Below are 14,459 nucleotides of genomic sequence, written 5' to 3'. Positions count from 1 at the left end.
TACCCTCCTACATCAGGGATACCTCTGACCTCCTTCTGAAAGTGGAAGGCATCCATTTTGTTGGGGGTTCCTTCTTAGCCTCCATAGATGTCGAGTCCCTTTATAGTAATATCCACACGAATATGGCCTAGCAGGTATAAAAGATTTTTTTGAGGTCAAGATTAGTTCAATGTGAGGCTCATAAACAATTTGTTCTCAATCTCCTTGAATTTACTCTTACCCACAATTTTTTATTTTTGGCAAGAAACACTTCCACCAGCTCAGGGGCACAGCAATGGGGAGTCCCTGCGCCCCATCATATGTTAACTTCTTCCTGGGCTGGTGGGAGGAAACCACAGCCTTCACAGAGGAACCTAGGTGTTGGCATCCCCACATTGGGGTGCATTGATGATATTTTTGTTATCTGGCAGGGCACTAGAGACAATTTTTTAAACTTCATCATGGACCTCAATAACAACACTATAGGTCTTAAGTTTACCTTTGAGCTAGAGACCGATACTTTGCTGCTCCTGGATGTTCTTTTTCACAAGAACGCGGTTGGCTCATTGAGCCCTCAAATCTACCACAAGCCCACCGTCACAAATAGTTTACTCAAATGGGATAGTCATCACCCACAAGTGCTCAAACAAGGTATCCCTAAGGGACAGTTCTTGAGGTTGAGGAGGAACTGCTCCGACATGGATGACTTTCTTAAACAATCAGTTGACATGAAAAGGAGGTTCGTTGAAAAGGGGTACCCCAGACATACAATTGAAGCAGCATTCTCTCATGCCTTATCATGTGATAGAGGGCAATTGCTCAAATCTAGCACAAAACCCACCCAGGATGGCCAGGACTATACCTGTATCATCAGTACTTTTGATTGCCAAAATAGAGGGGTTTAAAGGTCCTGAGTAAACACTGGGACATCCTGACTGCGGACCCTGATTTGGAGGGGGTGGTAGGTGCCTCATCAAGGGTCACTTTCAAGAAGGGACGCTCGGTTAGGGATAGCCTTGTGTGTAGCTTCTTCAAGAGACCAGCCCCAGAGGGCACCTGGTTGGATCATAAGATCTGTGGTTTCTTCAGAACCCAGGGTGACACTACAATAATCAATGATTTTCATCTTCTTCTGTTTGCATCAATTTTGCAACTGATCTGTGTCTTCACTTTTTTTCATGTCTTTAGTTCAGCATACCAAAGTTTGAAGCGCTTAGGGTCTTCTCACATTGCTCTATATTCTATCATGCAAGAGAATTGAGCCGATTTATGCCAAGGACACTTCAGAGTGTGATCCAAGTGTCGTGTCATTGTGATCCAATTCTTTCAAATGAAAGCATCGTAGCACAGGTGTGGAGAAGATCTGCGAGCGTACATCGGACTGCACTCTGATGACATCAAAGTGCAGCCGATGTTCCACACACACCCATACACTTGTATGGATGTGCGTGATTAGAATATCAGATGCACTCCCGCACCATGCTGCCTAACCAGCATGAGAAATAGTCGCAGATCTGCACTGCCCTATAGTATAACATTGGGCTGAGTGCTATCAGATAAAACATCAAATAGCACTCAGCCATGTTACACGCCAGTGTGAGCGAACCCTGAAAGAGACATCTGTAGTATATGCATGTTTGGCTATGTTTCCATGATGAGTATTTGGTGAGTTTTTGATGTTGCAGATTTTCTGCACCTATTAAGTAAATTGGTTTATTTGTGATTTTTTTCATTGCTTTTTTGAGTGTATTTTTGTCTCTGTGATATATCCTGTTTGAAATAAAGCGGCTTTGCTTTTTTACACTTCCTGGTATTTGGCTTTGACAAAATGTTATTGATTTAGACATGTGCATTACATGTATTTCTACCTGCAAATTTTCTGCAACAAAGGGCTCGCTTATAACATGGCCGATTGCCATGCGATGTTTTATCAGATAGCACTCGGCCCAATGTTATACTATAGGGCAGTGCAGATCTGCAATCACCCAAGCAGAGTCTGAACTCCTGGTTTTGGCTTACAAATAAAGAGGTAAAATACTGACCAAATACTTAAAGGTAATTGTCACCCTCCCCGGGACGTACAGGTGCTTCTCACAAAATTATAATATCATCAAAAAGTTAATTTATTTTAGTTCATCAATACAAGTGAAACTCAGATATTATATGGAGTCATTATAGACAGTGATCTATTTCATGTGTTTATTTCTGTTAATGTTGATAATTATGGCTTACAGCCAATGAAAACCCAAAAGTCATTATCTCAGTAAATTAGAATTAACAAAAACACCTGAAAAGGCTTCCTAAGCATGTAAAAAGGTCCCTTAGTCTGTTTCAGCATGCTCCACAATCATGGGGAAGACTGCTGACTTTACACTCCACAAGGAGGGTAAGCCACAAAAGGTCATTGCAAAAAAAGCTGGCTGTACACAGAGTGCTGTATCCAAGCATAGTAATGGAAAGTTGAGTGGAAGGAAAAAGTGTGGTAGAAAAAGGTGGACAAGCAACCGGGATAACCACAGCCTTGAAGGATTGTTAAGAAAAGGCAATTTAAAAATTTGGGGGAAGATTCACATGGAGTGGACTGCTGCTGGAGTCATTGTTTCAAGAGCCACCACACACAGAAGTATCCACTCAAGCCACTCATGACCAATAGACAACGTCTTACCTGGGCCAAGGAGAAAACCCACTGGACTGTTGCTCAGTGGTCCAAGGTGTTGTTTTCAGTTTAAAGTAAATTTTGCATTTCATTTGAAAATCAAGGTCCCAGAGTCTGGAGGAAGAGTGGAGAGGCCACAATCCAAGCTGCCTGAGGTCTAGTGTGGAGTTTCCACAATCAGTGATAGTTTGGGGAGCCATGTCATCTGCTGGTGTAGGTCCACTGTGTTTTATCAAGACCAAAGTCAGTGCAGCCGTCTACCAGGGAGTTTTAGAGCACTTCATGCTTCCCTCTGCCGACAAGCTTTTTAGAGATGGAAATTTCATTCTCCAGCAGGACTTGTCACCTGTCCACACTGCCAAAAGTACCAATACCTGGTTTAAAAACAACAGTATCACTGTGCTTGATTGGCCAGCAATCTCGCCTGACCTTAACCCCATAGAGAATCTATAGGGTATTGTCAAGAGGAAGATGAGAGACTCCAGACCCAACAACACAGATGAGCTGAAGGCTGCTATGAAAGCAACCTGGGCTTCCATAACACCTCAGCAGTGCCACAGGCTGATCGCATCCATGCCATGCCGCATTGATGCAGTAATTTATGCAAAAGGAGCCCCGACCAAGTATTGAGTGCATTTACTGAACATACATTTCGGTAAGCCAACATTTCGGATTTTAAAATCATTTTTCAAGCTGATGTTATAAAGTATTCTAATTTACTGAGATAATGACTTTTGGGTTTTCATTGGCTGTAAGCCATAATCATCAACATTAACAGAAATAAACACTTGGAATAGATCATTCTGTCTGTAATGACCCTATATAATATAGGAGTTTCACTTTTTGTATTGAAGAACTGAAGTAAATGAACTTTTTGATGATATTCAAATTTTGTGAGAAGCACCTGTATATGACCTATTACTATGGGCATACAGGTAATAGAAATGTTACACTATTCCTACCTGTATGCCTCATATTAAAGGGAATATATCACCCCATTTTTCGAGTAACAGCTGTCGACACCGCCATCAGGGGCTTATCTACAGCATTATGTAATGCTGTAGATAAGCCTCTGATGTAACCTGAAAGATAAGGAAAATGAGATATATTATACTCACCCAGGGGCGCTCCGGGTCCGGTTTTGGTCAGATGGGTGTAGCGGTCCGGTACCTTCCATCTGCTAGCGATGACGCCCTCTTCTTTGCTTCCCGTCGTGGCTCCCGGGCAGAGCAGAGTACTGCAGTGCGCAGGCGCCGGACAAGGTCAGAGAGGTCCGATGCCTGAGCACTGCAGTACTTTACTCTGCCCTCAACAGGGCAGGTAAAGTACGCCTGCGCTGCGACGGGAAGCAAAGCAGAGGACGTCACCGCTACAAGATGGGAGGCGCCGGACCGCAACACCCATCAGACCAAGACCGGACAGCACCCCCCCCCCCCGCCCGGTGAGTATAATATAACTCGTTTTTCTTATCTTGCAGGTTACATCGGGGGGCTTATCTACAGCATTACAGACCTTTAATGGTCTTGATGCTGAGAAATGCTGTATTGTCTTTATGCTAATGATTTCTTCCAGGCTCGAGGACGTGTGGTGCGTACAAGAAATCCCTGCCTCCTGTCTTCATTGTAATACTTACCCCCTCCCATCAGCGTCAGATACGGCCCTGGAATCCTGCACTCACTCAGAAATACATACCTTATCCTCCCTTCTATGGGCACTGCATTCAGGGATTTCTGCGCAGGCGACCTCTGGTGTGCTCGCCGATAATGTGCTCTCCCCTCTTCCTCCCTGCATAGTCATGGCCACGTACACATGGTTCCTAGCGATGACTGTGCAGGGAGGAAGTGGGGAGAGCATATTGGCGCACACACCGGAGGTCACAGTGACCCGCTGGCACCTGTGCAGGAGATCCCTGAGTGCTGTGCCCATAGAAGGAAGGATGAGGTATGGCGTTCTGAGGGAAGGCAGGGCGCAGGATTCCCGGGCCATAACTGACACTGATGGGAGGGAGGTAGTATTGTAATGAGGACAGGAGGCAGGGATTTCTTACAGCACCGCACGCCCCGGAGCCTGGAAGAAATTATTAGCATAAAGACAGATTATAACATTTCTCCATAAAAAGACCACAAATATGAGGCATTACCTGTATGCCCATTTTAATAGGTCATATACAGTACAGACCAAAAGTTTGGACACACCTTCTCATTCAAAGAGTTTTCTTTATGTAGATTTACTCTGAAGGCATCAAAACTATGAATTAACACTAAGCATCTCTGGGAACTCCTTCAAGACTGTTGGAAGACCATTCCGGTGACTACCTCTTGAAGCTCATGAAGAGAATGCCAAGAGTGTGCAAAGCAGTAATCAAAGCAAAAGGAGGCTATTTTGACAAACCTAGAATATAAGACATATTTTCAGTTGTTTCACACTTTTTTGTTAATTATATAATTCCACATGTGTTAATTTATAGTTTTGATGCCTTCAGAGTGAATCTACAATTTTCATAGTCATGAAAATGAAGAAAACTCTTTGAATGAGAAGGTGTGTCCAAACTTTTGGTCTGTACTGTACGTCCTTGGGGGGGGGGTGACAGATTCCCTTTAGCGTGTGAACATGGCCATGAAAATATTTGAAACATGCACCACAGGTGAGTCTACGCTGCATAAAAATAAAAAAAGCACAGCGGGCATGACATTTCTATAAATCCCATCCATTTTGTTGCAACTAATACATTAATAACGAAGTGTAACCAGAAACCTTAGATCTTTTTAATGCAAAAACAAAAAAAAATATCTACAACTCTAAAAAGAGAATTTTTAATTTTATATTTCTCAATGAAAATATGACTCAATAACAGAAAAAGTAAAAAAAATGTTCTGAAAGTTTGACAATCTTCCCATCTGGTTTACTTGACAATAAGCAGGGGAATGAGAGCTTGTATGTGCGGCCTGGGGTAGAACTGCCAAGCCTTCCCAGCTCTTCCTACCCGCCTCATTGTTCTTGATCGCCTGTGCCTGCTAAGCGACACATGGAAATGGCTCTGACTCATGGTGCCCCCGAGAGACGTCATCTGGGGCCTTTCAATAGCAGGTAGTGTGCATGGAGGAGACTGATAAGTCTGAAGAAAAAGGAAGTGCCAGCTTCTGCAAACATCACAGTTTACAAGGTGCATACAAAATAAAGGAAACGTATATTACTTAGCAAGATGTGATCAAAGTAATCCACATCATTGTAAATACACGAGGCGTACAAGAATGGCCTAAACAGCCTGTCTCTAATGGAAAGGAGCGGCTGTGAGGTGTTTTACTTTTTGAACAGAACTTAATTTTATGTCACATGTTTTTACATGAGGAGGCTCATAAAATGAATCAAAACCTATTCGCCCTATGAGGCCACGGTCACAGGTTCAGTATTTTGTCAGTATTCTACATCAGTATTTGTAAACTAAAACCTGGAGTGGGTAAAAAAAATGCAGCATCGGTGACATGTGTATTTTTCTTTGATTGTTGAATTCATGATTTAGGCTGTGTGCCCACGATGCGATTTTTAAGCGTTTTTTTGCCGCGATTTTCGGCGCAAAAACATTTAAAAATCGTGTACAGAACGCCCCCCATGCATTCCTATGGCATTCCGCACATGCTGTGCTAATGCTGAGCTTTTTTCCACGGTGGAATCGCATCGCGGAAAAAAAAAAAAAAAAAATCGCAGCATGGTCATTCTTTTGTGCGGAATCACAAAGAATTGCCGCGATTCCGCACCCATAGGAATGCATGAGAATCGCTTACTTCCCGCATGTGGCTATGCCCACCATGCGGGAAGTTAAGCGTCTCATGTGCGGTTGGTACCCACGGTGTGGAGGAGAGGAGACTGTCCTCCAGGCCCTGGGTACCATACCCCTGTAAAAAAAATAAAAAATAAAAAAAATCGGGGTATATTTACCTTCCGACGTCCCGCGCTGCCATCCCGGCCTAAGCGTTCCCAGTAATGCCTTGCGGCAAGGCCCTGTGATGACGTGGTCTCGCGAGATCGCTATAGTAACGCGAGACCAACGTCATCACAGGTCTCGCAAGGCATTACTGGGAACGCTGAGGCCCGGGATGGCAGCGCGGGACGTCGGAAGGTAAATATACCCCGATTTTTTATTTTTTTATCATTTTTAACATTTTATCTTTTACTATTGAGGCCGCATAGGCGGCCTCAATAGTAAAAAGCTGTTCACACTTGTCAAACACTATGTTTGACGAGTGTGACCAACCTGTCAATCACTTTCCAAGCGATGCTTCAAATCGCTTGGAAAGTGCTTAAGAAAATCGCAAACAGAATCGCGGTAAAATCACTGTGAAATCGCGCGGAAAAAAACGCGCGATTTCTGGGAAGGAGTCCGGTTTTTAGTGTGCGTTTTAACACGCAACATGGGCACATAGCCTTAGGCTTCCTAATACGGATGTAAAATACTGACCAAATACTGAACGTGTGAACGTGGCCTTAGGGTATATAAAGGACATAAAGGAGGGGTTTATTCCCTGGTATCAGCTTCTGATTTCTCCTAAAGTGAAATGTCTATCTGCAGCTTTCCCTGGAAAAATACCACTGGACAAGATTACTGGATCCCATTTTTCACGTTTGGAAAGCTGCATAAAGACATACTAAGTTAAGTTCCCATGATGAGTTTTTGATGCTGTGGTTTCTCTCGGAGGTAAAAATCGCAGTTTCAAGAAGTTCCAGTAACATGGAGGGGATCCATAGAAATCTCAGTGTAAAGTGACATGCCGTGCGTGTTTCAAATCCTCAACATGTCAATTTCTCTTGCGGGTACACAGAGTTGTATGTGCAGATTTTCCCCAAAGAATTGTACTAGATGCAGAGAATCAGCAGGTAAAATAACATATGCGTTCATAGTATGTTTCTGCTGCTAAAAACACATGCAATCCACATAAGACTGTATAGACAGAGTTGTCAAAGCCAAATGCCAGGAACTATTATCAAAACCAAAGCAGCTTTATTTACAAAAGACAGCTTAAAACAAAAAAAAAAAAAAGATTAAAACGCACATAAAAAAAAAAAAAAACACAAGTAACCTAATAGGTGCAGAAAATCCGCAATATCAAAACTCACAAAATGCTCATCACAGGAATGTACAGTGGCTGTCGAAAGTATTCCCTCCCCTTGGCATTTCCCATGTTTTGCTACCTCACAAACTGGAATTTCACTGTTTTTTTTTTTTGTCCTAAGGGTTTGCATCAGTTCATGTAACGAACATGCCTACAACTATGAACATTTTGTTTTTCTTTTTATTGTGACGAAAACAACAACAAGGACAAAATAACTGAAAAATTCATTGTGCATAACTATTCACCCCTTCCTAAAGTCAGTACTTTGTAGAGCCTCCTTTTGCAGCAATTACAGCTGCAAGTCGACTGGATAAATCTCTGAGTTTTCCAAAGGGATATTTCCCATTCCTCAAAGCAAAACTGCTCCACATCCTTCAAGTTAAGCTACATTCACTAGTTCAGTATTTGGTCAGTATTTTACATCAGTATTTGTAAACCAAAACCAGGAGTGGCACCATCAGAGGAAAAATATAATAGAAGCACGTCACCACTTCTGTATTTATCACCCACTCCTGGTTTTGACTTACAAATACTGATGTAAAATATTAAATGTGTGAACGTGGTCTTAGATGGTTTCCCCAGGTGAATAGTAATTTTCCAGTCTGACCAGAGTCTCAATAGGATTCTGGTCTGGGCTTTGACTAGGCCACTCCAGAATATTTACACATTTCTCCTTAAACCACTCAAGTGTTTCTTTAGCAGTATGCCTTGCGTCATTGTCTTGTTGGAAGGAGAACCGCCGTCTCAGTCTCGAGTCACTGACAGACTGAAACAGGTTTAGCTCAAGAATATCCCTGTATTTTGCACAATCTATCTTCCCCTCAACTTGGACCATTTTCTCTGTCTCTGCTGCCAAAAAACATCCAGCAGCATAATGCCACCACCATGTTTCACTGGGGGGGATGGTGTTCTTGGGGTGATGAGCGGTGTTGGTTGGGCGCCAGACATAGCTTTTACCTTGGTAGCCAAAAAGTTTCGTTTTGGTCTTGTGACCACAGTACCTTCCTCAATACATTTGGGGAGTTTCCCACATGTCTTTTGGCAAACTCAAAACAATCTTTACAATTTGTGTGCAAGTACAGCTTTTTCCTGCCTTCTCTTCCATAAAGGCCACCTCTATGGCATGTATGACTTATTGTGGTTGTATGGACAGATTCTCCAGTCTCTGCTTTGCAACTCTGCAGCTCCTTTAGGGTTACCTTTGGCTTCTGCGCTTCCTCTCCGATTAATGCCCCATTTTCCCAGACTGAGAGTTTTGGTGGCCAGCCCTCTCTTGGCAGGTTTGTTGTGGTACCATGTTCTTTCCATTTGATGATAATGGATTTAATGATGTTCTGGGGGATCATTAGAGATTGGGATTTTTTTTTTTTTTTTTTTTAATAACCCAACCCCGATTTGTGCTTACAACCTTGTCCCTGACTTGTTTGGAGATCTCCTTGGTCTTCATGATGTTGTTTGTTTCATTGTGCCTTTTGTTAATGGTGTCGCAGCCTCTGTAGCCTTTCAGAAAAGGTGTGCACACAGGTGGACTTCCTTTCACTAAGCATGTGACTTATGAGGGTAATTGCTTGCATCAGAATTTTTTAGGGTCTGCATAGCAAAAGGGGTGAATACATATGCACATGCCAATTTTTAGTCATTTGATCCCATAAATTTAATTTATGCCTATATTTTTCTCACTTAGTTTCACCAACTTAGACTATTTACGGCTGATGCATCACACACAAATCAGATTAGAAAAATAACACAGGTTGGGATGTAACAAAACAGGTAAAAAGCCAAGGAGGTGCCCGCTTTTGCAAGGTACTGTAGCTTTAGTGTCCTAGTTACAGGTTTCTTTAAAGCCATGTTCACACGGATGAATATTTGCAGCATATTTAAAAAATATATTGCAAAAAACACAATTGGTTTTGAGATTACACAATAAATTTTAGAATCTGCACCATGCTCAATTCTGCTGTGGATTTAATATTTGAAAAAAATGACAAGGTAAATATGTTTGTAGTGAGACAAATTTCAAGTCTGCTGTAATGCAATGGTTATAATCAGCACTATTAGAGGACACCTACTGTGTCCCCCCATTTCCTTGTAGATTGTAAGCTTGCGAGCAGGGACCTCACTCCTAATGTCATTGTTTGAATTGTCTTAACTTGTATTGAATTTATTGTCTGTACATGTCCCCGCTTAATTGTAAAGTGCTGCGGAATATGTTGGCGCTATATAAATAAAAATTATTATAACTGTAGATGCAAATATTTGCAATGAGATAAACTTCACTTCTGCTGTACTGTTAGCTCTGCAGAACTGCGTTAGCTCTGATCTCACAGCAGAGCTGTGTGCGATTATGAGAGCAGATTGTCAGTCATTACATGTCTCACACTGGTATCTCCCCCTTTCATGTGAAAAGAAATGGAAAGCTTTTGAGGAGTTTTGCCTCTCTCAGGAGAATTTGAAGAGTTTCTGCGCTGTTCTTTTCTCTCTAAAAAAAAAAAAACTCAAAAATCTTAAATGTGCCCAATGTGTGTGAGTTTTTGAAGTGTTTTTTTCCTGAAGCATTGTTTTGCAGCCTTTTGATTATACAGTGTCTAGTTTTGAGCATTTCCGATCAGGGGTCACTTCAAAAGAAGTGACATGTACTTTTTTTTTTGCCACCAGCAGTTTTTCAAAACCATAAGCAAAAGAAGAACCGCTCAAAAGACTGAACGTAGTAACAGCAAAGTGGTTTTACAATAGAAAATAATTACAAAAAAAAAAAAAAGTTCAGCAGGCGTCTTTTGGAGCAGGACCATTCCAAAAGGCTCCTCAAAAAACTCTGTGCACATACCCCCCTAAAAACACAATGCCTGATATTTTTCGACTTTCACTGAAAAACGGACTATCATGCAAGTTTAGAAATGCTACAGCACACAGAAATTCCCCTGAAATCTTGGTAGTGGTGCTTTTCTCCCAGATAGTCACACTGACCGACATCCATCTGGAAACATCACTGTAAACCATCTCCAACAGCATCCACAGATGTGCAGTAAAATGCACCTCAGCTTTGTCCACATAGTGCTACTACCAGACGAAAAAGAGGAGCACCATCTCTATCTGTTGAGGGAAAATTTTCCTCAACCACATAGGACGTGACTTTAAGCCTAATTTTTTTAGAGCATGTAGGAATATAAAAAGTGGTATAGCGACACATCAAGGCCATGTGCACACATTGAGTTTTTGAGGAGTTTTTTTTACCCCAGAATTTGTAATTTAAAACCAGGAGTGGAACGGTCAGAGGAAAAGCATAATAGAAACACGTCACCACTTCTGCATTTTTCACCCACTCCTGGTTTTGGCTTACAAATACTGGGGTAAAAAACTCATCAAATACTCAGTGTGCATGTGGCCTTAGGGTCCAAATACACAACTCAACCGGCAGCACTAAATGAACGCTGATCGGTAAACCTTTACTGATCGTGGTTGTTAAATAACCTGTTTCACGGTAAGCAAAATTAGAGATCTGGAATAGATGGCTCAGTGTTAGGCCATGTGCACATGATGCAGATTTGCAGCGTTTCCGCAGCGGATTTTACCGCGCATAAACGTTGCATATCCGCATTGTGATGTACAGTACCTTTAAAATGAATGAAAAAAAAAAAAACGCTGTGCAGACTCTGCGGATTTTTCCGCGCGGTTTTCCTGCGGTACAAAATCTGCAGCATATTACTTCTTTTGTGCGGTTTTCTATCTCCCCTGTTACCAAATCCGCAGGGGGAAGACCGCAATGGAAAACCGCATGAAAACCGCGTGAAAAATGGAAGAAATCCGCAGGAAAAATGCAGGTCATTTGACCTGCGGTTTTCTTCCATTCTGCACGGAAAAATCCGCAGGGCTCAAAACTCCGTCTGCACTCAGCCTTACAGTCTGCCGTGGTACTGGCCAGTGCAAGTCCTATTCACACAGCTGATGCGCTGCTGAGAACGATGACCACCTGATGAACCAGCGTTTTGCTCATTCATCAGGTGATCGGCAGCCTATTTCCACTGAAAGGCTATCATGTAAAATGCATTTTTATGAACATTTGTTCCTGATTATATGTCAGTGATAATGCAGCTTTAGAAACATAGCCGTTGGACATATCAAGCCGCAAGTATGGTTAAGTAGGTAAATGGTCAAATCAGATTTCCTTTTTTATGAATGTGCCTTAAAGGGGTTACACTATTTTTAGTAGTCTAAAAATTCCCCTAAAAAGCCATGCTTTCTGATCCTTACTGGCTAAGTTCTTAAATATCATTGTGGTTCCAGCTCTCAATATTTGGCTCTCTATGCTCAGTGGGCGGTCCTCCAGTGGTGCCCATGTGACCACAGAAAACTACATTTCCCACAAGCACCTGCTTCTGCTCCAGCCTCTCTGCCGTCTCCCATGCACAGATACAGTGCCTTGCGAAACTATTGAAGAATCAACAACAAGTGGGACACAATTGTGAAGTTGAACGAAATTTATTGGCTATTTTAAATTTTTGTGGAAATACAAAAACTGAAAAGTGGAGCGTGCAATATTATTCGACTCCTTTAACTTAATACTTTGTGGCGCCAACTTTTGCTGCGATTACAGCTGCAAGTTGCTTGGAGTATGTCTCTATTAGTTTTGTACATCGAGAGACTGAAATTCTTGCCCATTCTTCCTTGGCAAACAGCTCGAGCTCAGTGAGGTTGGATGGAGATCGTTTGTGAACAGCAGTTTTCAGCTCTTTCCACAGATTCTCGAACGGATTCAGGTCTGGACTTTGACTTGGCCATTCTAATACCTGGATACATTTATTTGTGATCCATTGCATTGTAGATATTGCTTTATGTTTAGGATCATTGTCTTATTGGAAGACAAATCTCCGTCCCAGTCTCAGGTCTTTTGCAGACTCCAACAGGTTTTATTCAGGAATGGTCCTGTATTTGGCTCCATCCATCTTCCCATCAATTTTAACCAGCTTCCCTGTCCCTGCTGAAGAAAAGCAGGCCCAAACCATGATGCTGCCACCACGTTTGACAGTGGGAATGGTGTGTTCAGGGTGGTGAGCTGTGTTGCCTTTACACCAAACATATCGTTTGGCATTGTTGCCAAAAAGTTTGATTTTGGTTTCATCTGACCAGAGCACCTTCTTCCACATGTTTGGTGTGTCTCCCAGGTGGCTTGTTGCAAACTTTAAACGACATTTTTTTTGGATATCTTTGAGAAATGGCTTTCTTGCCACTCTTCCATAAAGGCCAGATTTGTGCAGTGTACGACTGATTGTTGTCCTATGGACAGACTGTCCCATGTCAGCTGTAGATCTCTGCAGTTCATCCAGAGTGATCATGGGCCTCTTGGCTGCATCTCTGATCAGTCTTCTTGTTTGAGATGAAAGTTTAGAGGGACGGCCGGGTCTTGGTAGATTTGCAGTGGTATGATACTCCTTCCATTTCAATATGATCGCTTGCACAGTGCTACTTGGGATGTTTAAAGTTTTGAAAATCATTTTGTATCCAAATCCGGCTTTAAACTTCTCCACAACAGTATCACGGACCTGCCTGTTGTGTTCCTTGGTCTTCATGATGCTCTCTGTGCTTCAAACAGAACTCTGAGACTATCACAGAGCATGTGCATTTATACAGAGACTTGATTACACACAGGTGAATTATATTTATCATCACTAGTCGTTTAGGACAAAATTGGGTCATTCAGAGATCCACATGAACTTCTGGAGTGAGTTTGCTGCACTGAAAGTAAAGAGGCCGAATAATATTGCACTCCCCACTTTTCAGTTTTTGTATTTCTACAAAAATTTAAAATAACCAATAAATTTTGTTAAATTTCACGATTGTGTCCCACTTGTTGATTCTTCACCAAAAACTTACATTTGGTATCTTTATGTTTGAAGCATGATATGAGGGAAAAGGCTGAAAAGTTCCAGGGAGCCGAATACTTTCGCAAGGCACTGAAATAATTAGCTACTCCCCTAACTGCTCCAGATATCTGCTAATGGCCCCTGGGCAGCGCTGACAGCAGGGTACACGGTGATGGGCATAGTTTCTATTATTAGAATCATAGAATCATAGAATCGTAGAGTTGGAAGGGACCTCCTGGGCCATCTGGTCCAACCCCCTGCTCAAAGCAGGATTCGCTAAATCATCCCAGTCAGATGTCTGTCCAGCCTCTGTTTGAAGACTTCCATTGAAGGAGAACTCACCACTTCTTGTGGCAGCCTGTTCCACTCATTGATCACTCTAACTGTCAAAAAGTTTTTTCTAATATCTAATCTGTGTCTCTTCCCATTCAGTTTCATCCCATTGCTTCTAGTCTTTCCTTGTGCAAATGAGAATAAAGTTGATCCTTCTACAATGTGACAGCCATTTAGATATTTGTAGACAGCTATTAAGTCTCCTCTCAGTCTTCTCTTTTGCAAACTAAACATTCCCAAATCCTGCAACCTTTCCTCATAAGACAGGGTTTGCAGACCGGTCACCATTCTGGTCGCTCTTTTCTGAACTTGCTCCAGTTTGTTGATGTCTTTTTTAAAATGTGGTGCCCAAAACTGGACACAATATTCCAGATGAGGTCTGACCAAAGAGGAGTAGAGGGAAATAATGACTTCACGTGATCTAGACTGTATGCTTCTGTTAATACATCCTAGAATTGCATTTGCCTTTTTTGCTGCTGCATCACACTGTTGACTCATATTCAGTCTGTGATCTATTAGTATACC

At 42.1% G+C, this 14,459-nt stretch overlaps 1 protein-coding gene across 5 annotated transcripts in view; it reads right to left on the bottom strand.

Annotated features, from left to right (window-relative positions):
* The window catches only part of CERS3 (ceramide synthase 3), a 408,572-nt gene that overhangs the window by 87,944 nt on the left and 306,169 nt on the right, over positions 1–14,459 (bottom strand). Inside the window, exon 1 of one of the 5 annotated variants that reach the window (XM_073568815.1) lies at positions 4–71. The exons of the other annotated variants lie outside the window; for them this stretch is intronic. Coding sequence (XP_073424916.1) covers positions 4–56 — 53 coding nt within the window. The 5' untranslated portion in view covers positions 57–71. Of the gene's footprint in view, positions 1–3; positions 72–14,459 lie in introns of those variants that run through there. 5 annotated transcript variants of the gene reach the window in all.

The sequence above is a fragment of the Dendrobates tinctorius genome, unplaced genomic scaffold (assembly GCF_039654945.1).
Source record: "Dendrobates tinctorius isolate UK_male_01 unplaced genomic scaffold, ASM3965494v1 ptg000022l, whole genome shotgun sequence".
Taxonomy (NCBI): domain Eukaryota; kingdom Metazoa; phylum Chordata; class Amphibia; order Anura; family Dendrobatidae; genus Dendrobates; species Dendrobates tinctorius.
The sequence above is the reverse complement of the archived record's forward strand: the minus strand, read 5'-3'. Positions and strand labels throughout refer to the sequence as shown.